This window comes from Gobio gobio (genome assembly GCF_949357685.1).
Source record: "Gobio gobio genome assembly, chromosome: 14".
Taxonomy (NCBI): domain Eukaryota; kingdom Metazoa; phylum Chordata; class Actinopteri; order Cypriniformes; family Gobionidae; genus Gobio; species Gobio gobio.
This window is the reverse complement of record NC_137107.1, coordinates 35,243,318-35,269,300: the sequence shown is the minus strand read 5'-3', so window position 1 is coordinate 35,269,300 and position 25,983 is coordinate 35,243,318. Positions and strand designations below refer to the sequence as shown.

At 38.0% G+C, this 25,983-nt stretch overlaps 1 protein-coding gene across 1 annotated transcript in view; it reads right to left on the bottom strand.

Moving 5' to 3' along the window:
• The window catches only part of cacna1bb (calcium channel, voltage-dependent, N type, alpha 1B subunit, b), a gene marked incomplete at its 3' end in the record, with an annotated part of 202,456 nt that overhangs the window by 8,698 nt on the left and 167,775 nt on the right, over positions 1-25,983 (bottom strand). Inside the window, exons 33-46 of the mRNA XM_079835329.1 lie at positions 23,662-23,772; positions 18,999-19,082; positions 16,363-16,479; positions 12,856-12,921; positions 11,360-11,451; positions 11,123-11,273; positions 9,206-9,333; positions 7,950-8,046; positions 4,972-5,077; positions 4,571-4,678; positions 4,217-4,326; positions 3,137-3,294; positions 2,910-3,039; positions 2,356-2,466 (exon numbers count right to left, since the gene is read on the bottom strand). Of these exons, the coding sequence (XP_079691455.1) occupies positions 2,356-2,466; positions 2,910-3,039; positions 3,137-3,294; positions 4,217-4,326; positions 4,571-4,678; positions 4,972-5,077; positions 7,950-8,046; positions 9,206-9,333; positions 11,123-11,273; positions 11,360-11,451; positions 12,856-12,921; positions 16,363-16,479; positions 18,999-19,082; positions 23,662-23,772 (1,569 nt within the window). The remainder of the gene's footprint in view (positions 1-2,355; positions 2,467-2,909; positions 3,040-3,136; positions 3,295-4,216; positions 4,327-4,570; positions 4,679-4,971; positions 5,078-7,949; positions 8,047-9,205; positions 9,334-11,122; positions 11,274-11,359; positions 11,452-12,855; positions 12,922-16,362; positions 16,480-18,998; positions 19,083-23,661; positions 23,773-25,983) is intronic.

The window sequence follows — 25,983 nt, the reverse complement described above, 5'->3', positions numbered from 1 at the left end:
GACAAAACAAGACAGGACAAGACTGAAGACAAGACATTATAACAAGGCTGCTTGACACTCTTTGAGTTCTTTAGCGATGTGGCAAAAATAACAAATAATGCAAATTTAAAAAACAAGTATGTACACAAATAAATTACAGTTAAAAGCAACATAAAATAATTAGACTACAGTAGTTAATGAGGAAAAACGGAATATGAAACATATAAAAACAAAATTACATCTGTGTTATTACTGTTAACTAAAACTATTAAACTGGTTTCACTAATTGGAATAAAACTGACATACAATATATTATAAATATTAGATAAAACGTATACTTAAAAATCAAGCCTTGGCTATTAACAGAAAATAAGTTGAAGCTGAAAAACTAAAACTAAAATATTTCTTAAATTTAAATAGAAACATACATTTTTAAATAACACAAACTAATCATTTTTTTTATACTAAAATTACTAACTACAAATAACTAACGCTAAAATAAAAAATATTAAAAACAAAAAAATTTAGGAAAGCTAATTCAAAATATGAATAAATACTACAATACTTTATAAACAATACTAAAAGAAGAATCATAGATATCTACAGTTGTTGTCAAAATTATTGGCACCCCTGGTAAATATGATCAAAGATGGCTGTAAAAATAAATCTGCATTGTTTATCCTTTTGATCTATTATTAAAAAAAAAATGCTTTCATTGAAGTAAAAGAATGGAAATCAGTCGGGGGAAAAATCACATTATGAAATAAATGTATTCCTTTAATCATCCATTACAATGAGTAAAACCAAAGAAGATTGTTCTGATGTGCAGCAAAAGATTGTTGAGCTTCACAAAATAGAAAGTGGCTGTAGGAAAATAGCTAAAGCATTGAAAATGCCCATTTCCACCATCAGGGCAATAATTCATAAGTTCCAATCAACTAAAGATGTTACAAATCTGCCTGGAGGGAACTTATTGGTTTGGTGCAAACAGGGATAAATAGTACCCCATGCCCACGGTTAAAAATACCATTAGATCTTTAATGCTGTGGGCCTATTTTTTTGCTGAAGTTCCTGGACATCTTGTTGAGATACATGGTCTCATGGAGCAAATACCAACAGATAAAAAATCTAAACCTGATGGCCTCTGCTATAAATCTTATAATGGGCTGTGGTTGGATCTTCCATCAGGACAACAATCCAAAACAAACATCAAAATCAACACACAAATGTGTCACTGAGCACAAAATGAAGCTTCTGCCATGACCACCCCAGTTCCCTGCCTGAACCCTATAGAAAATGAGTGGGGTGAACTGAAGAGAAGAAGCACCAACATGGAGCTGGGAATCTGAAGGATCTGGAGGGATTCTGTATGTAGGAATGGTCTCTGATCTCTTATCAGGTGTTCTCCAATCTCATCAGGCATTATAGAACAAGACTCAGAGTGGTTATCTTGGCAAAAGGAGGTTGTAAAAAGTAATTATATGTCCAATGTGCTAATAATTATGGCCAACGTGTTTTGGAGAAAAACATTTATTTCATAATGTGATTTACCCCCCACTTTCAATTGTTTTACTTCAATGAAAGGTTAGATTTTTGTGATAAAAAAAAAAGATAAAAAGGATAAACAATTAAGATTTATATTTACAACCACAACCATAACCATTACAACCATATATGATCATATATTTACCAGGGGTGCCAATAATTCTGACCACAACTGTATATAATATATATATATATATATATATATATATATATATATATATATATATATATATATATATATATATATATATATATATATATATATATATATATATATATATATATATATATATATATATAATATATTTTTTTTAAATCAATAAAAAAAGACAAATAAATAAAGATAAAAAGATAAGAAAAATCGGTATATAAATATACAGTATGTAAACTTTCCATTGTCCCTCTCCTTTACTCTTTCTCTCTCTCTCTCTCACACACACACACACACACACACACACACACACACACACACACACACACACACACACACACACACACACACACACACACACACACACACACACACACACACACACACACACACACACACACACACACACACACACACACACACACACATTGAATTCTTCACCTCCTCTCTGCATTCATTAATAAACCCTCCCTATTACCTCTATTCATCCATTCTTTCATACAGCTGCCCATTCACTCGCATTCCCTCAATCTTCCTGCAGTCATCTTCCAGCTGCCTCTTTCTTAGAAGGAATCAATTTTGTGAGAATAAGAAACAAAGGCTTTACAGAAGTTATATATTCAACTCCCAACTCCCACCAGAAGGACCTCATATGGCCACTTCAGATAGGAGATGTTTACCTGAAAGCCAGCGTTGAGTCTGGGCATGGAGGCAGCTCTGCCGTGACCCTCCAGCACAGGATACCCACCCACATCCGAGTCATTCTCTATGTCACTCATCTCAACTAATTCCTGCAACATACATAGAGCCAGATAAATCAAATGCATAAATGAAACCTGTGTGAAAAAAGTACACTTTAGTATACATGTAAAAAGTGTACATATTATTTAACTTTGATACATCCTTTTATCTAATTTCATAATCACTTTGAAATACGGTTAGTGAACTGCCGAATGTACTGACAAACATTACATATTATTGTATGTCATGTATTATTATTTATAATTACACAATTGTATCGGTGAAGTTTTTAGTGCAATTTAGTAACAAATGATTGGACAGTGAAAAAAAGTTACAGTAGTTACTAATGGTACAAATGTACAAAACATTGTGTTTGGAATAGTTGCTGGTGGATGTGGCAGTTTGTACTCATAAAGTTAAACTAGGGTTTAACTGACCTGTGCTGCAAATGGCTGACACATTAAATAGGACTGATTATTCAGCAATAAATCACCTGAGATATGTATGTGTTTGGCACGTCTTCTGATTGGCCACGTTGGACAGGCCTTCTGTTCGCTTCCTGCGCGGCTTCCTGAGGTATGCCTCCCGAAGGAAACTTTTTCATGCCACTGCTCTGGCTTTGTCTGACACACACAAAACGACACAAAAAAGATTAACACAAAACACATTTTTAAAAAGGAACGTATAATGCTATGAAGACCAGAATGGTGGAGCACTCACACTGCATCCCCATTGGTCAGGTGAAAGGATGTGAGCGGGGCCTCTGGCTCTGGTGTGGTATCTATTTGAGAAGAGGGTGGGGTTTTTGGCAGCATTGGCTCCTGATCGTGCAGGTGTGTGAGAGGAAGCATTGGTCTGAAGAGAACTCCGACCTTACTCTTAGGAGAAACAAACAATATACACAAAGATGAGTTTAATATTAATCAATTATTAATAACTCTTTGAGGAGCTATGAATACTAATAAACAAATGAATAATAAAGTATCCCTTTTAATCTACCATACTAGTTCTAATATTTCTGTTAGACGTGTGTCGTCATTTTCTTTAACGGTCCGCCAGGAGGCAAAGCTGCCGTGATGCCAACCCCCCTCATGGAAGACGAAATACCATAGACTGTAAAAAAATATGGACATAGTGTCCATGACGTCACCCGTAGGTTTCTGAAGAGCATTTTTGAAGCCTTAAGTCGGCCGTTGCCATCTTGGCAGCGCGTCACTCCCGAATAACTGAAAATGGACAAAGAGGCGGGACATGGGTGGAGCTGAGGTGCCTGGTTGCTGGAACCACGCCCACCTAGCTCGGCCATAGTGGCAATCCACCTGTCACTCAAGTGGCCACACCCTTAATTATGCAGAACTTTAGTGCTTAATATAATTTAAACGGATGAGTTATAAACAAAATTCACCCCCCTCATAGTTGTCATGAAGGGCAAAATTAGCTATATAGACCAAAAGCAGTAAAAAGTGAATTGCAGTTTAAGTCACTTTTGTGTTGTCTTCAAGAGAGACCGCGGAAGGTTGCCGCTTGGTAAATACGTCCAAGAGCTTTACATGCTTATAACATGTCAGTTATTGTAGGGACATCAACGTTACATATTCACACCCCTAAACATTAAGCTGAACAAAACGGACTTTGATTGGTTGCTTTACATGTCGCTCAGACGTCCTCTTGGGTGGTCCTTGGCCAATGAAAGCTGCTATGGAGTCCAGACCTTCTGCTGTCAGTCTCAATGTCTGGGTACGCAAGGCTAATACTGTAGTAGTTTATTAAAGTTGTAGATCCCTCATGAAGATGCTCTACCTGTGTGCCTGGAGCAGCCTGCTGCTGTTGGAGTCTCTTGGCTCGGTTCTGCTTATAGTAGTCGAAAATCATCAGAGCCGCATAGACCTTCCCTACAGTCAATTCATTATCTAAGAGAGAGTGAAATGGACATGATGTATCATATGGACAGAAGTGCAGGGGGAAAACTGATGTCCACTAGGTGGCACCAAAAACTCAAAAGTCACAGGCTGAATCACTCAGGTGGAAATTGTTTCAAAATGAAAACTCAAAACTCCCATAAGCATTTAATTAAGATTCCATGTAAATGTTAATTGCTTTTTAAAAAGAAATCGTCATTTTTTTTAATGAAACGTTTCTAAATGCAGGGCTTACGTTTGTGAGGTGTCACCAGCAAGTCCACTGTTTTTGAAGACAAGTTAGGCCAAATTTTATTTATTTCCTTCCTTAACTCAGCATCACAAAGGCGCTGAGCCAGAACTCCTGGAAAAACAAGAAGAAAGCATTGCTAATTCCTGCAGACCTTAATATCCCCAGTGAGACCTTTTGTTGAGCTGTTAATGGGTGTTATCTTATTCTTTAATCATATTTTACATCAAGCAAAAGGTTGAATATAAGTCAAAGTGAGAGGGGAAAGCATCATTCAATTAACTTGTAATGATTTTGAAGATTAAATAAGGCTAATGAAACAAATCAATGACAGATGAAAAGCCTGCTGGAGCAGATGGACAGTTAAAGGAGTTTTTGACATTGTGGTGGCCCTGCTGGACACTCACCTGATGCCAGTTTAATCTCCAGGGCAGTCCGGATGAGAGCCATTAAAGTGGAGGTAAAGTGAACCGTGCTGTCTTCAGCTATGGGCATGTTCATCCTCACCAACCGCTGTGGAGTCACAGACACAGATAGCATGTGATTAATATTACACATGACTGCGGGATACGGAAATGACCATAACAAACGGGAGGAGGAGTTTGCATGCTGAGGGAGAGTAACGACTTGGGCTATATAATTTCTCTTTTGTCAATTGTCATTTCCGGACGCTCGTCTCAGCACACAAATTGTCTCATCAGGACATCAAAATGATGGGAGGAAGGAGAGAGAGTGCCTATATTTCATGCAGATGCTGTGGAGAGAATGAGTGATGTTGGAGATGGAAGATGTTTTGTTGCATTTCTCCAGTTCGCAGACAGTAAAGCTGTTTCACTGTGGAGGTTTTTAGGTTTCTCAGTAAGTGCGATTACATGCACGACCTTACGCTGATTATGCTTAACTATGTCTAATATCATGATAATACCTTGAGCTTTGTGTTTTTTGTAGTTTTTTTTATTATTTTTAAATCAGGTTTAAACAAAGACGGCACAGACATATTTTGTTTGGCCCTTACTCCAATTCCACTTTGCAACTGAACACCTTTAACAGTATTTTGACTTCAAAATCAGAAAAAAAAAAAACCTAGGCGATTTCAGTTTCGAATTTTCAATCAAAAAGATTTTAGAATCAGCTGATCAGCTGAGTCATCAGCGTTTTGTTCATATAAACACAATGAAATCAAAGTATATGTCTGCATGTAATTATATAGTACACTATTTTTCACATGGAATACATATTTCATCCATATATAAAATCAGCTGATTCTAAAATCTTTTTGATTGAAAATTCAAATTGAAATCGCCCAGGTTTTTCAAGTCAAAATACTGTTAAAGGTGTTCAATTGCAAAGTGGAATTGGAGTAAGGGCCAAACAAAATATGTATGTATATTTGTGTGTGTGTGACCCTGCCTTTAAAGTTTTCCAAATGAAGTACAGTAGGAACTTTTCAAAATATCTTCATGGAACATGATCTTTACTTAATATCTTATTATATCAATATATTTTAAGAAAAAAAACGATAATTTTGACCCATATAATGTAATGTTGGCTATTGCCACAAATATACCTTATGACTGGTTTTGTTGTCCAGGGTCACATATATACAAATAAATAGATGCCATATATTAAAAAAAAAAAGTATTTTTAAAGCTATTTTAAGACTCCAATTTTTCTGCAGTAAATATATACTCAATAACACAATATTTACATTTACATTTATGCATTTGGCAGACGCTTTTATCCAAAGCGACTTACAGTGCACTTAGTACAGGGACAATCCCCCTGGAGCAACATGGAGTAAAGTGCCTTGCTCAAGGACACACTGGTGGTGACTGCTGGGATAGAACCAGTAACCTTCTGCGTATCAGTTCAGTGGTTTAACCCACTGGACCACCATCTCATATTTATTTTTAAATTAAAATCAGCAAACGGAAATAAATACAGCTACAACAAGATATATCAAAACTTTAAAATGTAAATATCATTTTTGTAATATATATTAGAGGGACATATTTGTGCTTGATTGCCATAAAAATAAAGACACAATGCTCTTTACCCTCTCAAAATAATATTTACTTTTGTTTCTTTTGATTTTGGAGTAAAACGTGACCTGAATTTGTTCTTGACAGAATTTGTAAAAATCCAACTACTTTAGTCCTTTGTGTCTGAGGTCTCGCTATTAAATATTGCCAATCTGCATGCGGGCAGCTGTGCCTACTGTCTACGTCGAGAATGCAAATGCATTTGTTAATGTGCGCTGAAACATGCAGTGTTGATATGCTTCTTTTCTTGTGTATTCACAGAATCAGCGATGACCTTCAGAGATGATGACCAGAGAGCGAGAAAAGATAGCATGCTGACCAACCAAAACCACGACAGCACCCACCACACAAACACGTCCCTCGAGGTGAAGTCAGAGCAAACGCTTAACACATTAACACACCCAGTGGTAATTGGAAATAGAGGTGAAAAGAAAACAGATGCAAAATAAACAGAGAATAGATCTGTTTCTGTGGTGAGAGCATAAAAGCATGCACAGGAACAACACTCAGCCTTCATTAGAGAGCGTAGGCCAGTGAAGACATGTTTCCACAACAACTACCAATAAAAAAAGAGAAAGGAGGAAAGGACGCTCCACTGAGCACACATCTACAGCAAGCTTTCGCTATTTCCTCCCTGTTGATTCAGTGCTCTGATGTGGGGGGGTGGAGGGGGGCTTGTTCTATTTAGAGCTCACTGAGAACGTCGCATCCTCAAGCCTACACTCACGCAGACTGTGTGGCCTCAGAGAGTAGCTCAGCAGACAGCCACGGACGCGTGTCTCTTGAACGTTACCCATTCAGACAGCTGGAACAGGGTGTGTAAACTTATTGACTCGGAGGCAGCTCTCAAAGTGGCAGAACGGCCTGCGACCAAAACAGGCAGCCCTGTACCAGTGACGTTTAAGATTCAGTTTTGATATTCAGATTTTCCCCCCACAATTCTTTACTTTCTCTTACACAATGCCACAATTTTAATATAGCCTAGCTGCAGACGCCTCATGAAATTCAGTGCTCGGTGTTCTGTTTCGAAATGTATTAAGCTGCCTATCAGGACAGTGCACCAGTATTTAAGGGCGCTGCCTAACATTATTCTGCCTTCTAAGAAACCTTGCAGCCTTAGTGAGCATTAAAGACTTCTTTCACAAGTTTTGGAACTGAACTATTGTGTCAATATAATCTAAAACGTTGAGAACATAATTGAGATAAAAAGACACATAAAAAAGCACAACATGAAACACACACGAGAAAACACTTCCACAATTAGAACACTGACTGACAGCCACATCAGCCAATGAGAGGACAGAGGAGGAGCCAAGGATAGGTCAGGGGGGGGCGGGATCTACCTTGTAGGCGATTCGTGGAGGACATTTCTTTCCCAAACCTAGCGGAGGGGACATGTGGCGAAGCATCTCGTACATATCGAGGTAGGACATGCGTCCACTTCACAGGGAGCGACACCCAGAGTCACACAGACAAGAAAAGGAGAGGGAAGAGGTAGTGGAGAAAATGAAGGAAATGTGATGTGAATGAAAGAAAGAAAGGAAAAGGAACAAAAAAAAAAGCATCGTTATTAAGGATTCTGAAGGAAGGTCAAGGGTATCCGATGCCATCCTGTCTCAGAAGGACGGATGGATCATGTAGCTACAGCTGCTTTTGTAGCTACAGGCTGCCGGTGATCCAGGGATGAAGAACATGGCATGATGGATTTGGACTGAGGGGCTGCAGTCTGGAGCTTCCGTCCTTGCATGCTAGGACGCAACCACGGCTAACCAATCAGATACTCAGGAACAAAGCTAATATTTGGCCTAATTTGAAGCACTGTATTGACTGAGCAAATAAAAGCTGCTCTAGTATATCAATAATTACAACAAGCCAGATAGAAATGTGCATTGTGAACATATGTGATTAGTTTGGGATGAGGGATTTAGCATTTGGCTTTGTTTCCTGGTTACCATGGTTACCCATATTAAAATTAGTAAAGGAAGAGGGGGGGGGGTATAATCCCATCAGACATCGGGCATTTTATGGGAATTTGATTTTACAGCACCGCCCTCTGGAAGGAAAGGTGTGTAGGTTTTCAAACCTTGTATGCCACCCTATTAGGGCACTTCTTTCCTAAGCCGAGGGGGGGTGAGATTATGCGCAACAAATTGTACATATCCATATAGCGTATCCTTCCGCTGCAAAAAACAGATATGGATTAAAAAGACAGATTTTAATACATTTTTCCCATATTCCGTACATGTATTCAAAGACTTCATGCTTATTGAGATAACTACGCTCAGCTGTGCGTTTTCAAGTTGGATTACACTGACAGAGAGGATAGGATTCAAATCCGTTCTGCTCAAGATAGACTAAAAGTGAATGGCGTGCAAAGGGTAAGATTTGCATTCCTCAGCATAGACAAAGCTTGAGGATTTGATGTTAGCCTTGGTCACACAGTAAAATGGGATTCTTGTGACTTAAGGCCACGAGTAAATCAGACACAGCGCCAGTGGCGGACCCTCTTAAGCCAGCATCTTTCAATCACTTAGTCTTGAGCTGTCACATTCTTTTAAAGTGGCACTAACTGTGGTGTCAGTGGAGGAGAGATACGCACCAGGCGGCAGGGTCGTACTCGGCCCAGACGCGGATGAACTCGTCGAGGTGATGAGGCCCGAGAATAGAAGCGTCACGTGTCAGGTACTCAAAGTTATCCATGATGACAGCGACAAACAGATTCAGCATCTGATGGTTGTGGTGTAGAGGAAGGATTATGAAAAATAGAATGTGAAATCTCAATCAGAATTAAGCAAAACATTAAATTAAGATTTTGTTTTATTGTTACAAGGAACTTAAAGGAAGTTTGCACTGATTAAAGCTAATGCACTCTATACGATAGAGGTACAACCGTTTGTACCCTTAAAAGGACATCTTTGTACCTTTTTTACTCCTAAAAGGTGCATATTAGTACCCTAGAGTACAAATACGTGCCTTAAGGTACTACCTTTTTGTGGTTAAAAAAAAGGTACAAATTTGTCCTTTTAAGGGTACTGCCCCAGTGACAAGTTGTTGTACCTTACAATTTTGACACCTTTTTTCTCTGTGTGTACCGATCAAACGGTTGGGGTTGATTCGATTTTTTTGATGTTTTTGAAAGAAGCATGCTCTTGTGAAATGTTACAAATTGAAAATAAATAACTGTTTTCTAATTTAATATACTTTAAAATGTAATTTATTCCTGTGATGGCAAACCTCATCATTCATATATGCTGATTCGCTACTTAACTCTTTCCTCGCAATTGATGGAAATGTCCAGCTTTCCGTGTTTTCACTATTATACAGTAGGGGGTATTGTATACGCTATTATGCATCTTCTAAAAGAGTGAATCTCCAGATCAAAACACCGGAGAAAAATATGCAGAAACAAACTATATCATATGTAAGAAGATGCATATGTAAAATAACGCAATTATCAACATTAAACAGTATATAAATCAAAACATGCCAAATGTTCCTGAATGAAATGTCAACCCAGGACGAGGACTATGCACCCTTGGGGGTGTAGATGGACTAGATCTACTCATGTACTCAATGTTTTGATCATCGTTCTGAAAATGATTGGGATGTAGTCTTTGACAAAAACATGATTTTCTCAGCTTTTTGCTCAAAATGTTGCCTTTAAAAAAAAAAATATCAAACCCAATTTCAAATGTTGATAAAAAAAAGGAATGCAAGAAGCTAGAATAAAACGTTTTTGTCGTTGTTTAAAAGCAGAGGGTCTGTTCTTTCTTTTGATATATTGCATCAAAAATGCTGGCGGTGGCTGGCAACTTTTTTCAAAAACGACAGGGAAAGAGTTAAGAAACATTTATCACAGTTGAAAACGGTTGTGCTGATTAATATGTTTATGGAAATTGTGATACATCCCTGCGTCTTTGCTGAATAAAAGTGTGACTTTCCTTTTTTCTTTATATTGACCCGATACTTTGGAATGATAGTGTTGAATGAACAGGCTGTTAACAGACTAGTTAATAAATAGATCAATATTTGCCCACTTCATCTGCATGAATTAGGATGTTGTGTCCAAGTAAGAGCATGCAAGACTACTGAAAGGGATCGTTTAACCAAAAGCAAAATGTCATTGCAAACTTATGACATTATTTCATATAACCGCGATTGGGGGTTAGGTGCCTTGCTCTAGGCATTACCTGCCGATATTGAGAATCGAACCTGCAAACTTTGGGTTACCAATCTGACTCTCTAACCATTAGGCCACAACTGCCCTTGTGCACTTTATTTCAAATGCTCTGAAGCCTTAAAGTAGCTTTGTATAAGAAACTTTGTCATTATCTGCTGAAAACCTCGCTTGACAGCCATGGTCACCATTCACTTTCATTGTATCTAAAAGAGCAGCTTAGACATCCTGCTATAAATAACTTGTGTTTCAAGGAGGAAAGAAAATCATACAGGTTTGAAACAATAATGACAGAATTTTCAAGTATGTCTGTTTAAATGTGAGATGTGCACCACTAACCAGAAAGGAACAAAGGAAGATGAAAGAGACAAAGTAGAAGTAAGCAAAATCACTGCCGCACTCTTTTCCTCTGTAGCCAGATGAATAGTCACATGGCCTTTCGCTCAGACAAGCCAGCATGATCTCATGCCAAGCTTCCCCTGTAGCACTTCTGCAATATAAATGCACACGAACACAGCTAAAGTCAGAAACTTTGGCTTCACTTGCTCTAAATTGCAAAAGCTGTAATCGCGTTACCTGAACAACAACATGAGGGCCTGAAAAAAGGTTTGGAAGTTGTTGTGATGATTGATGGCTGACTCATCAGTCAACATGATGTTACCAAACACCTGGCACAGAGAGAAAAGCACATCAGCATTCTAATTTTGGACGAATTACAATGCAAGCAAATTTGGTAGTGATGGGCAGAGAAAAACATAGCTCAATGTGTGCACTTTCCTATTGGAGCTTCACAAAAATACCCGCAGGGACTGTGTCAATAATTCAGACTGTCTGGAGGGTATGTTACAGTAAGCATCTGCAGTATTTACAAGGCCACATACACATATTGCACAAACGGACTCATGCTTATGAATTTTATGACTTTATGTCAGACAGCAGACAAGTAAATAAACACACTGACTCACTCAAACCTACAGAGTTGTAATGCACTGACAGACAGTAAAACAAATCACAATAATCTGTCAGCTGCACACATTATGAAAGTGCATCCAGTGACTAAGGTCGGATCATCTTTTACGCTGACATATGCACAAAAGCGTATAATAAAAGTAATATATTTATACACATTTCTGCCATCAAGAATGCATTCTTATGTGTATGGTGTGAATGATTATTGTGTACAATGTTATAATGTATCAGGTTCTGTTCAAATGCTGGCTACTGAGTCCATCACAAATTTCCCTTCAAGGGACAATAAAGTATATTTCTTTTCATTCATATCAAACCCACTGCTAAGAGTGTGCTTTCTATTATTTCTAAATAACTGACTTGTCTGAAACATTTTGTCTTTTCATGACCATGTCAAGTCAGTAAACCCTGTAACATTTGCACAATATGTGCAAGGATATACATTTAACAATACTTCACAACTTGAACCATGAATCTAATAAGCTTGTAATTCAAATTCCTCCTATAAAAATACTAGAAAGGTTGCAAAAACTGGTTCAAAAGCACGTTTTATACCGAATGATGAAGTGAACATTCAGTTGGCGGTAGGAGTTCCAAGTGTACAGTTGATTACATGGCTTACTGATGATGTTATTTCCCTAGTCTTACAGGATACAATTAGCATTGATTTACAATGCAGTTCTAATCTACTAGATGGCAGACGCCATCATTCCCAACACAATCTGGGAGATTGCCTGTGCGTCCTTAAACGAGCAATCAAACTTAAAGATGAGATCTGTCCTTTACATTAGAACAATGGCTTCTTTTTCACAAAGAAGCTTTCATATGGAAAAACACCACCTGCCCATGCAAAAAAACGTATTCGAAAAAACGTACTCATCTGGTGATGAGTTTGCTTTTTAGAAAGAGTACTGGGTTCATTCTCAATAAACCCAAAATCAATACTCTGTTTATCTCGTTGAAGCAGTTAAACATGAAGAGAGATGCGTGTAGCAGCTCTGGTGCTGAGATCCACTGGTGTAACAGGCTCAGATGGAAAGGTTGCATGAAGGGTAATGTTTATGAGAGAGCAACAGAGGCTTTTAAAGCTCTCTGGATCGCACCTGCATCCCGATGATGGCGTAAATGAAGAAGAGCATTGCGATGAGGAGACACACATACGGCAGAGCCTGAGAAAAAAAAAATACAGTTGTGTTAGAGACAAACAGAAATGATGCATCTGATCTACTCAGGAAAATATAATAATAATTTATTACTGTATGTTATTGTATATCTTCATGTTTTAACCCTAACCCCCCCACACACTGTAAAAAAATGATATGACGAACGAGTTATGACAACATGTTTTTAAACTAAGGTAAGCAATTTTCAACTGCTTTTTTACAAGTTATACAAGATTAAACTATTTTTTTAAAGTCAGTTCAATGTAATTTTAGTTGAAATGACAAACATCCAAGTTGATAGTACTTCAAAATTTAAGGCAGCAACTTTTTTTTACAGTGTGTATACACTCACTGCCAAAAAAAGTTGCTGTTTAGATTTAAATAATCAAATGCTTAAGAGTGTCACAATTATGTTCTGTTTAGTCGTTTCTGTCATGTCTGTATGAGTTCTCGTTAGTTACTATGGTTTCTGATTAGTTAATCTTTGTCCAGTTGTTCCTGTTTAGTTCCCTCATTTACTATGGGTGCATCTCAATCAGTGCCCTAGCTCCCGAGCTTGTGAATCATTATATCGTGTACACAAATTTGGCACTGGAAAGGACAGTAAAGGACTACTCATTACACATTGGGACATTGATGACTCTTTTCCAGCAACGTGACAACAGCCTCGTTGAACAACATAATTACTGGTATTTATGAACAACAGCAGAGCTGATATCTTTTTGACATTACTTGTAATGTTATTTAAAGATTACTATCATAAATACTTTGCTTGTTACATATACAGTGGGGAGAACAAGTATTTGACACACTGCCGATTTTGCAGGTTTTCCTACTAACAAAGCATGTAGAGGTCTGTAATTTTTATCATAGGTACACTTCAACTGTGAGAGACGGAATCTAAAATCCTAAAATCCACATTGCATGATTTTTAAATAATTAATTTGCATTTTATTGCATGACATAAGTATTTGATCACCTACCAACCAGTAAGAATTCCAGCTCTCACAGACCTGTTAGTTTTTCTTTAAGAAGCCCTCCTGTTCTCCACTCATTACCTGTATTAAAGACACCTGTCCACACACTCAATCAAACAGACTCCAACCTCTCCACAATGGCCAAGACCAGAGAGCTGTGTAAGGACATCAGGGATAAAATTGTAGACCTGCACAAGACTGGGATGGGCTACAGGACAATAGGCAAGCAGCTTGGTGAGAAGGCAACAACTGTTGCCGCAAGTATTAGAAAATGGAAGAGGTTCAAGATGACGGTCAATCTCCCTCAGTCTGAGGGCACCATGCAAGATCTCACCTCGTGGGGCATCAATGATCATGAGGAAGGTGAGGGATCAGCCCAGAACTACACGGCAGGACCTGGTCAATGACCTGAAGAGAGCTGAGACCACAGTCTCAAAGAAAACCATTAGTAACACACTACACCGTCATGGATTCAAATCCTGCAGCGCACACAAGGTCCCCCTGCTCAAGCCAGCGCATGTCCAGGCCATCTGAAGTTTGCCAATGACCATCTGGATGATCCAGAGGAGGAATGGGAGAAGGTTGTGTGGTCTGATGAGACAAAAATAGAGCTTTTTGGTCTAAGCTCCACTCGCCATGTTTGGAGGAAGAAGAAGGATGAGTACAACCCCAAGAACACCATCCCAACCGTGAAGCATGGAGGGGGAAACATCATTCTTTGGGGATGCTTTTCTGCAAAGGGGACAGGACGACTGCACCGTATTGAGGGGAGGATGGATGGGGCCATGTATCGCGAGATCTTGGCCAACAACCTCCTTACCTCCGTAAGAGCATTGAAGATGGGTCGTGGCTGGGTCTTCCAGCATGACAACAACCCGAAACACACAGCCAGGGCAACTAAGGAGTTGCTCCGTACGAAGCATCTCAAGGTCCTGGAGTGGCCTAGCCAGTCTCCAAACCTGAACCCAATAGAAAATCTTTGGAGGGAGCTGAAAGTCCGTATTGCCCAGCGACAGCCCCGAAACCTGAAGGATCTGGAGAAGGTCTGTGTGGAGGAGTGGGCCAAAATCCCTGCTGCAGTGTGTGCAAACCTGGTCAAGAACTACAGGAAACGTATGATCTCTGTAATTGCAAACAAAGGTTTCTGTACCAAATATTAAGTTCTGCTTTTCTGATGTATCAAATCCTTATGTCATGCAATAAAATGCTAATTAATTACTTAAAAATCATACATGGTGATTTTCTGGATTTTTGTTTTAGATTCCGTCACTCACAGTTGAAGAGTACCTAGGTCTGTTCGAAATTACAGACTTCTACATGCTTTGTAAGTGGGCAAACCTGCAATATCGGCAGTGTATCAAATACTTGTCTATCCACTAAATACTAAATACTATCTACCCACTGTACGTGCAACACTTCCGCTGTAAATAAATGATATGTTAGCCAGATTATATTGCGTGTCGTTATTGGTCATTATGTGTAGTTATTAAGTTAAGTTTTGCGCTTCAGAACTTCCGTTAAGGGAACATAGTGAGCATCAATGCACCCTGGGTTTTGCAGTGCACTGTGGGACTTTTTAGGGAGCGAACGTTTCAGTGCACAGGAAGGATTCTGCAATTGAGACAGCCCTTAAAATGGCAGACTCCCTGATCAATGCCCTGACTACTGAACTAAGGAGCTTTTTAAGACTATGTGTATTTATACTACCTGTTCTGTTCAGTCCTTGGTCAGTTATTGGTTGTCTTGTACACGGATACTCTCCCTGCATTTTGCTCTTATATTAAAAGACGGTGTATTTCAAACCATCTTCGTCAGCGTGCACTTTCTACAGCCACCTAACCGTGACAAAGAGTCTATGATTAGATCATTATTGCAGTGATTATTATGTTTCTAGCATGTTATATGTTTAGCAACAGTTCTTCTAACCCTAATTGATGATCTTGACTAAAAATGTATGCACCTCTTGATGCAAATAACATCTAACAAATAAACATTTATTCCATCTAGAGGTGCATACATTTTTGGCCAAGATCTTGTATTGACGATGCTAGAGTCCAGTACTCTGTAAAGTCTACTCCAGCACATCCCAAAGACTTTCACTGAATTTAAGGTCTGGACTCAGGTGCCAATTCATGTGTGAAAATGATGCTCCCTCCCAACCATTCGTTCACATTTTGAGCCTGATGAATCTTGGCTTTTTCATCCTGGGAATATGGCCATGATGTGTCTTCTTACATGCTTGTTTAAGAAATAAAAAGCTACACACTCCATCAGTTGGGGTTAAGAACTGTTGCCAAACATATATCATGCTAGAAACAGAATAATCACTGCAAGAATGATCTAATCATAGACTCTTAAGCATTTGCCTATTTAAATCCAAACAGCGACTTTTTTTGGCTGATATATATATTATTGTTGACAATTAATGTTGTCTAAGTTGTCAGAGTAAAGTCAAAGGTTAAGTTCTGACCTTAAATGACTGAACGAAGGTCCAGAGCAAGATGCGAATGGTGTAGCCCTGCCGGAGGAGTTTAATGAGACGAGCGGCCCGGAAGAGTCTCAGGAAACTCAGATTAATCCTCTTATCCTGGATACAAGAAAAGAAAGAAAGATCAGAGGCGCATCACTGGCGCTGTATCTCAACCCGAGACGAGGGTGCATCCTCAGTCAGTCAGAGTGTCAGCAATGGCCTCATTTAGATCTGTTATTGATAAGGTATTAAAACTAGTTAGTCTCATGCAGGAAAATGTTGCTGATAGTCTGGATATAATGCATGAATAATCTTGCATGAACATGCTTTTATCTATTAGGGATGGGTGATATGACCAAAATCTTCAATCTTCAAAATATCACAGTGTTATTATATCACAGTAACAATATATTCAACAATACATCAAAAATTAAAGATTTATTTTAGTATTTCAGTTTATTATTTTTTCTTTTTTTTATTATTGGGAACTTGCTGGACACAAACCAATGAAAAATTATTCATAACAACTGATTTGAGACTTCACAGTATATATTGTCCATAAACGTACATACCACCCATCCCTACTCTTTCAATACCTCAAAAGGGAATAATAGGGAAAATCTATTCGTCATTAGCTATGTTTCCATCCAGCTTTGCAAATATAACTTGATACAATGTACTTATTGTTTTCATATTGTATTGCAAAACACTTTAGCTGATATTGAGGTGGGATATGGGTGAAGTTAGGGACAGGTGTGGTGGTATGGGTAGGTTTAAGGTTAGGTTAAGGTGTAAGGGAAGTGTCAACAGTGTAACTATAAATGTTATACAGAAGTTAATTACAGATGTAATTACATGCAGGTCATTTTTAAAATGTAAGTACAATGTAAAAACATGTATGTACACAATAAGTGCATTATATCAAATTATTAATTTAAATGTAAGTACATAGTAGTTAAAGCCACCTAATATAAAGTGGGTCCATTGGAATATTGCATAAAACATCTGTGAATAAACGACCGTTTCCATCACTTCACAATCCTGCATCACAAATGACTTGCGCCTCAGAGAGTGTGGACGAAATGCAATAAACCTTGTCATGTTATCTTGCGTTGGGATCTGTTTGCGAATGCAATCATGTGAGAGTTCTGGGAGTTCATTATACCAAATCATTTTGATGACAGAAAGGCTCAGGCCTTTCAGAATAACTAAAACAACATTTGAGACGCTGTGCAATGAAACCGATCCGCTGGTTAATCCAGTTATCCAATCACATCCATTGTTTGAGTCAAAGTCAAGTGAGTTTTTTGGTTGCGCATCGAAGGATTTATTCAGCAGTTTCCAGCACAGTTTATGCACGTCTTTTTATTACATTTATTTAAAATTATTTAAAAAAATGAAATGCATCTTTAGAATTTATGCGCACATTGGCGTGTACATACAGCGTTTTTTTAATGTGATACCCCAAAATTCGCATAACAATAGGTGGATGGAAACATGGCTACTGTGAATAGACCTCACAAATCCACCTCCCCCACCCTTTACATCTCAGCCTTGTGCTGGATTGAACAAGTTTGACAATAGTCAAGCCTGATCTCAGCAGTTATAAAGGTGAGCATTCAAAATTAGCATAAAGATGTTTGACAGGAGGAGAGGTTTGGACGAAGACAGGCAGTGCAGGAGCGATGAAGCCACTTACCGTCTGTGCAGTCCGTTGGGGAAAGGAAGGGGACAGGTGCCAACAGAGATTTAGCATAAAAATAAGAGTCACAGTAAAATCGTTAGGAGAGGCCGGAGTCACGGCTGACAGAGACACGGCTGTCAAAAGTCATCGGGGGAGATCTCTGGATTGTCATCTTTAACAGATGATTTGGTCTTACAACAGGTCTAATGATAATCGAGGTCTAAACCAAATTCATTTGAAATCATCTAGTGACAATGCTGAAAGTGCCCATTTTATTCACAAAATATATTATACGTAAATGTGCATACAGTCCAATTTAGAGTATTAAATATACAATCTTGCTCAAAAGTTTACAAACCCCTTTTTTGAAACCTTTTGAATTCGAAGATCAAGGTAAATTGTACAAATTTACCTTGATCTCCAAATTCAAAAGGTTTCAAAAAAGGGTTTCGTAAACTTTTGAGCAAGATTGTATATTTAATACTCTAAAGTGGACTGTATGCACATTTACGTTATTTTTCTTCCATGAATATTGTAAATAAGTCTGTTGTTTCCGAAGGGCAGTACTAAATGAAAAAAACGTATATTTAAACAAAATAAGAAAAACTTTGACATCTTCATCCTGTTCATCCTTTTAAGAAAAAAAATCCATGACTTTTGACAATTTAAAAATGTCATAATAGTTCCAGGTTTTCAATGGAACCCTGTTCCCACCATTTTAACCAAAGACAAATGGAAAGCAGAATAAAAGTGCAACACAAATAGGACACAAAAAAGAAATGCTGAAAGCTCACAAAGAGACATAACGTTCAGCTTCAAGAGCTACATAAGCTGCGTTAGCTACATAACATCTATCATGTACAGTTTGTGTTGAGATTTAAAATGATTTTATTTTTAAATAGCTTTGAATTTTGGTTCTCAAAAGCTTTGATGTGTTTCTTTAATGACTCACCTTGATCTCAGTAACCAGAATGTCTGTGATGCTCCCCAGCACCGTAACAAAGTCAAAAATGTTCCATGCCTCCTTCAGGTAGTTCTGCACACATTGAGAAAATATGCAACATGCTAATGGCAAACTCTGTTGGAATCAGTTGAATGAGACAAATAAAGAGTGTTATTTATGTGCCATGTGGAGTTTCTGCCATAAAATAATTCACTTTTAGTAGATGTCAAGGTAGCTAGATTTTCAGCAGAGCTACATTTTGTGAATTAATTTATAATTACCCCACTTTGAAAACTACACTTATTCCTAATCCTTAGAGACATATTTGGGCATTTTTAGTTTTCATTTTAGCTTAAGTATGGACTGATTTTACTTGTAAAAACACTAGTCAGTTTTAAACGCTTTTACTATTCTAGAGACAATGGGGCACATAAAATCAGCAGCCTGAAATGCAGACATTGGCGAGTCATGTAATAGATCTTTCATGGCAGGACGGTCTGTCAGGTGTCTTAGCCTTGGGTCCATTTCTCTCCTGAACGCCACAAAGATTAGTCGACTGCTGCTAGACATGGATCCTGCACAGAACAACATGAGCGAGACCCATTCATCAACCCTGGGCTCCAAACAGGTGGAGGTAAACGTAAGCGTCACGCTCCAGAAAAGCTTCTTAATAAATGAGCCTCATAAATGGAAATGGAGCTTGAGATGAGACCTTCTGCTGCAGGTCAGACCAGCCGGCACTGAAGAGAGATTTATGATGCATTGCTCATACTGTACACACAACCACACTCATACTTACATATTCTTCTCACCCACAGGGCCGTCATTAGCCTCTCACTGATTTCACAGCTCTTGCGCTGCTGACGGTACTGCAGGCCGGTCAATCAACCAACAGACCACCGCTTTTTCACTCAAATCAGTCATTCATTCTCACACTTTTTTCAGTTCCTCTCAACTTTAGATCAGACTGGTTTTGAGTTTTGACTATTAGCATAAAATATGGTATACCGTGCAGTATATTGTGGCCAAGAAATGTCCTCTCTGCATATTTCAAGTCCAAACGCTCTATCAGATGCCAAAAGCAAACAACAAACACTGCTACTTTACACTAATGGTGTGCTTTAATGCTACTGAAAAACCTAACCTCCATACCGAAATCTCAGATGGTCAGAAAGTGATTAATCTTTTATGTATCGTTAACAGTGATGGGAATAACGGCGTTATAGATAAACGCCGTTACTAACGGAATAATTTTTTTCAGTAACGAGTAATCAAACGAATTACTGTTTCTCCCGTTACAACACTGTTAGCGTTACTGAGAATAAAATGCGGCATTACTATAATTGAGCTCACTGAAGCGGTTTTCATCCAAACAGGCTCTCTGTCAGTCAGACCAGCAACGTTTTTTTTTTGGTTGGTGTGTGTGTGTGTGTGTGTGTGTGCAGGCGTGCGTGCATGCCATGCGTGTTGGGGGGTGGGTGGGGTGATACACATAACTGATGATGATTGGTGGGTGGGAGACAAGGTTGAGGTTGATAGGTTGAGTTCACACACACACATATGCACAGTCACACACACCAACGACCAGGAGAAGTCCAACGGCTTCAAAGGTAGCTTTCGCAAACTGGAAGTATAAGCGTTACTTTTCCCTCGTTGAGGTGGAAGGTAAGAATGTTTATGTAATGTGCAACTTATGCCCAGGAAGAAAGAGTCTCTCCACGTCAGTGGCAAGTAATTCTAATCTAATGAAGCACCTCACATCATCACATGCCGCCACAAAATTAGTGGCTAAAAACCCAGGTGATAATGTGAGCTCCACTACCAAAGAAGTAGTATAGTACTGATAATATTTACACAATATTTACACTATAGTAGGCCTACTGATATTATTTACAATAATGTATTGAATGATAGGTGTCTTTCACATTGACCCACAGCAATACTATACAATACATTACAATAGCGTACATTAATGTACAATGTTTTATAATAATAATGTATTCTATTTAGTGTCCAATTCATTCATTTAACATATATAATATTGGGGGCATCCAAGTTATTTAACATATTTAAACATAAAAAAATAAATAAAAAAAAGTAACACAAAAGTTACTTTCCCTGGTAATTAGTTACTTTTATAATGATGTAACTCAGTTACTAACTCAGTTACTATTTGTAAGAAGTAACTATAACTAATTACTTTTTTAAAGTAACATGCCCAACACTGTTCTTTAAAATATTGTGTCCGGGATGCCCTGAGCCTGAGCCTAAATTTATTTATATCTGTATATAAAGATCATCTGTGGAAGGCGTAGGACCATAAAATTCGATCATTCGAAACAAATGTAATGATACGATGATCTACCTGCCAGTCAAAAATTATATAACGCAGCGCCTGAAAATAGGTGAACTTCTGTCAGCATAACCAACGTGACAACCTAATCTTCAGTGTATTCTGGTTCAAACAGATACGTTCAGGATCTGCACCAAAGTAAATATCTTCTGAATTGTCTCTCAGAAATGTATCCATGGTTACAAGGCACGCTGCAAGCAGGTTGTCACGTTGGTTATGTTGGCCTATTTTCAGGCGCTGTGTAATATCATTGCGCCTGCTGCACCCATGGTACGGCAGCAAAGTTCCTTGATTATCTCGCAGGAATGAGAGTATAGTTCCCAGCCATATCGGCCTAAAAAATCGCAACTTTTCATTTTCCGTCGGTCTTAGTACACAATGTAACTACAGAAGAGTCAAGTTTTAAATAGGAAAAATATTGAAACTCTTTGGTCATTTTTTTGAGCGAGAAGCTAACGGTCGAATCAGATTCAATGATCTATGCTAAGCTATGCTTAAAGTGCTACCGCCAGACCCAGAGATTGGCTAAATGGATTCGAAAACGGTAAAACTCAACTTTTTAACTCTAGGTGAGTTGGAAAATGAGCCTATTTTCAAAAATAGTGGCATGTTCCTTTAAGATATGTAATTGCAAGTTGCTTTCAGTTAAAACCAAGCGGCAACCTCCCGCAGTTTCTCTTGAAGCCAATACGGAAGTGACATATACTGCAATTCATCAACTGGCCTCTAGGGACAGGCTCCAGAAGGGAGCAGAATCTCATTGAGCCCCATGTTAAAATGACCAACTTTACAGCAGATTAAAACATGTTTACAGCCTGGTACAAATTGTGGTTTTGGTCTATACGGCTAATTTTGCTCTTCATGACAACTGTGAATTTTTTTATAACTCATTCGTTTACATTATAAAAAGCCTTAAAGTTCTGCATAATTAAGGGCGTGGCCACTTCGAGTGACAGGTGGATAGCCATTTATCTGCTGTCTGTTAGTCATCGCGTCACTTCAGCTCCGCCCACGTCCCGCCTTTTTGTCCATTTTCTGTTATCCGGGAGTGACGCGCGATGACGCGCTGCCAAGATGGCAACGGCCAGCTCATCCCTACTTTGCGCTTCAAAACTGCTCATCAGAATCCTATGGGTGACGTCACGGACACTACGTCCATATTTTTTTACAGTCTATGGTTAAAACAGCGCAAACATGCATTTTAGTCTGGGGACTAATTTAAACCTTGCCTGTGAAACAGTGGCCTAGAGTTTTTTAAAAGCATAGCTTAAATTTGTGATATGAATAAACAGTCCTCATAAACGACTGTTGAGTTTGTGTTCTCAATTGAAATAAGTGGAGGCTTGGACCCGGAAACAGTTTTCCTCACATCACAACTAAACAAGCAGATTAGACAGCAAAAGTCTGACCTATTAACTGATCAACCACAGTTTGACATTTAGGTAGACTATATTTACATATTCAAATTAAATATTAGTAAAAAATGTAAAATTGAAAGTAAACCTACTTGCAATAGGTAAAATAAAAATATAGCTGATAGCTGGGTATTTTAGGAAGAAAAACATGGTGTTGTGTTTCCTTTGGACTGCAGTTAAAGTAAAAAGTAAAAAATAAAATAAATAATTGATTTAAAATCCATAACTGTATTTTTTTTTTAAAGGGGCTATATGCGTTTTTCTGAAATTTAAACTCGCGACTGACACCTGTGGCCAAAAAATAGAACTGCTCTTATTTTCTGCTCGCTCTCGCAGCGGTGGTGACGTCACATCCGCAGACAGTGCGGGAAAAACCCGCCAGAAAATAGGAAAAATAGGATACAGGCTTATAGGTGCACCCACTGTGAGAGACAAGGTGTCAGTATGCTCATCAGGAGATGTTTGAGTCATAAATGGTAAAATAAAAAGGCTATTGTTACGTTTATTTTGGGGAAAAAGTTGCATATAGCCCCTTTAAGGTAAAGCTGTAATGAAATACTTGTGGAATCATCTGTGTATAAAAACATGACTTTTTACACTTTTAACTGTCCCAATACATGATGCTTTGCCTGTAACTATGAGTGAACCAAGTTTCATATCCAACAGCAAAATGTTCCAACAGTTTAAATTTAATGAATTACGTTCATAATAGAATACTGGAAGACAATACATTTACCTGGTAAAGCTCGAAATGGCTGGAGTGCAGCATTTACATTTTTTTGTAAACTTGACTACGCTGTGCATAGTTGTGTGGACAAGTTGTGTGGATTGGGAAACTAGTTTAGTATCAAACACTGACAGTAATGATAAAAATTAAGTGTTATCAGATTCGCTCCACTCTCACCAGAGGGCCAAAGGCGATGACCTTGAGAATGCACTCTAGTGTGAAGAGAGCCGTGAAGATGATGTTCAGCCACTTTAACATGTCCTCATACGGTTTAGGTGCATCATGGAACTGCAGAGGAAGAAAAAACACACACTCAGTCTGCACTCACTCAAATATTCAAAAGACCTGGCTTTCAGCACTCCAAAATTAGAAATGACTTATTCATAAATAATATTCACACACATCATTTCATGTGTAAAAATTAGCATTGCTGAACCTCAATCAACCTTGGCAATGCCTTTACACTCTAACTTACAGATAAAGCATTTGTGGGGACTTTCTGTTGGCAGCTTACCAGATGGACAATTGACTGATGAACTCTGAGCTGCACCAGACCGTTCCCAAAGGAAAATAGCATTATGCCAGTATGCTTAGATGCACTGATTTAATCTAAAAGGCCTCTTTTTGTTCAATTTAATTAGAATGTCTTCTGTATAACTGACAGGCCACAGGGAGTTATGGAGAAAAAAGCATCCTGGATAAATGTCTGATAGTACATTTCCCTTTTAAACCTGTTAACTCTTTACCCTTTTTGAATGCGCTCTGAAAATGGTTGTAATTCCTGACTGCTTTGGAATACAGACCTAATGTTGGTCGATTTGGTTGGTCTATCTATTGGTCAATAGAAGAACAGTATATTTACTTTACAGTATGTTTACCACAAAAGTTGATATCACAAAAATGTAGGTTCCTGTAAGAATTTGTATAAGAACTATACCAAAAACAGGATGACACTCACACTTTTTGATGCGTTCTCCTGATAATTAATACATTTCTGTCACAATATCACAAAACAGTGGCCAAATATGGAACCTTGAGTTTTAGACCTTTCCAACAATATAGCTGCGTCCGGAATCGCGTACTGTCTGAGTATGCACTACATTTGATTTTGAACTTACTTTGCGATCGTTAAAAAAAGTATTCTCTATATAGTGTGAATGTAATCCGGACGTACTACATCCGCCATGTTGTCATTATCATGTGACCTATCAGCCCCTTCACCTTCATTCATGAATCCTCTCCCGTGGCCTCATGGTATAGTAAAGTGTCCATCGAATGCGCACTTCAGAATCTCGTCGGAAGTAGTAGGTTATCCAGGGACTTTTTTTCGCGTACTGTTTTTCGCATACTATATAGTAGAGAAATATTCGATTTCGGACACAGTGTATGTGTTTTGTCAAGATTAGAAAAACATTTGATTATAAAACAGGGCAGTTAATTTTGTAAAATACGAAACGTAACACCGTCCACTAGGGGGAGGAGTCTGCTAAAAAGGATTTTTTTCACATTTTTATTTATACTTTATTTTTCCAGGAAGGTCCCACTGAGATTAAAATAAATCTCTTCTTCCAGGGAGTCCTGGCCAAGATGGCCGTAATACAATTTCACATAAACATATAACACACTAAAGCTAAAACATTTATCATAATCAACAAAATAATTAAAACAGCAACATGATTCATTCATTTTACACAGCAATACATTTTTGAACATATTCAAAGGAGGAATTGTTTCACGTGGGGTAGTAACTTGAAATTCATTACACAGCCATGGGGCATAATAAGAGAATGATGATTTTCCCAGCTCTGAGTGTACCCTAGGTACTACTAATTTAATCCCATTTGATGATCTGGTGCTATAGTTCTTTCGACATAAGCATAAAAGACAAGTAATGTAATTTGGAAGCATACCTAACAATGTCTTTAGAATATATACTAACATATGTGATTTCCTCCTTTGATATAAAGAGGACCAACCTACATAGTTGTACAGCAAACAGTGATGAGTACGTAAACAAGCATTTGTTATAAAACACCATCCAGCCTTTTTAATAAATATGTAAAATGCATATAAATAACATCACCATAGTCTAAAATGGGTAAAAAAGTACTCTGTATAGTTCTCTTCCTAGCTCCAAAGGAAAAGCATTTTTTTTGTCGAAAAAGAAAACCCAATCTTGGTTTAAGTCTTTTCACCAAGTAATCAATATGAACATCAAAGGCTAACTTCTCATCCAGCCATATTCCTAAATATTTGTAAGTTGGTACTCTTTCTATATGCAGTTCATCATTAATACGAATAGGCGGGGCAGTGGTAATAGAACGGCTGCGTGTGAAAATAATATACTTAGTTTTGTTCATATTTAAAACTAATTTCAGTTTTAGTAAAGTAAGCTGAAAAGTATAAAAAGAATCCTGAAGAATGTCAATAGCTTGAGACAGAGAGGATTTAATGTACAATTTTCATGGTATCGCAATATTTAATTTCAAAACGGTTTTC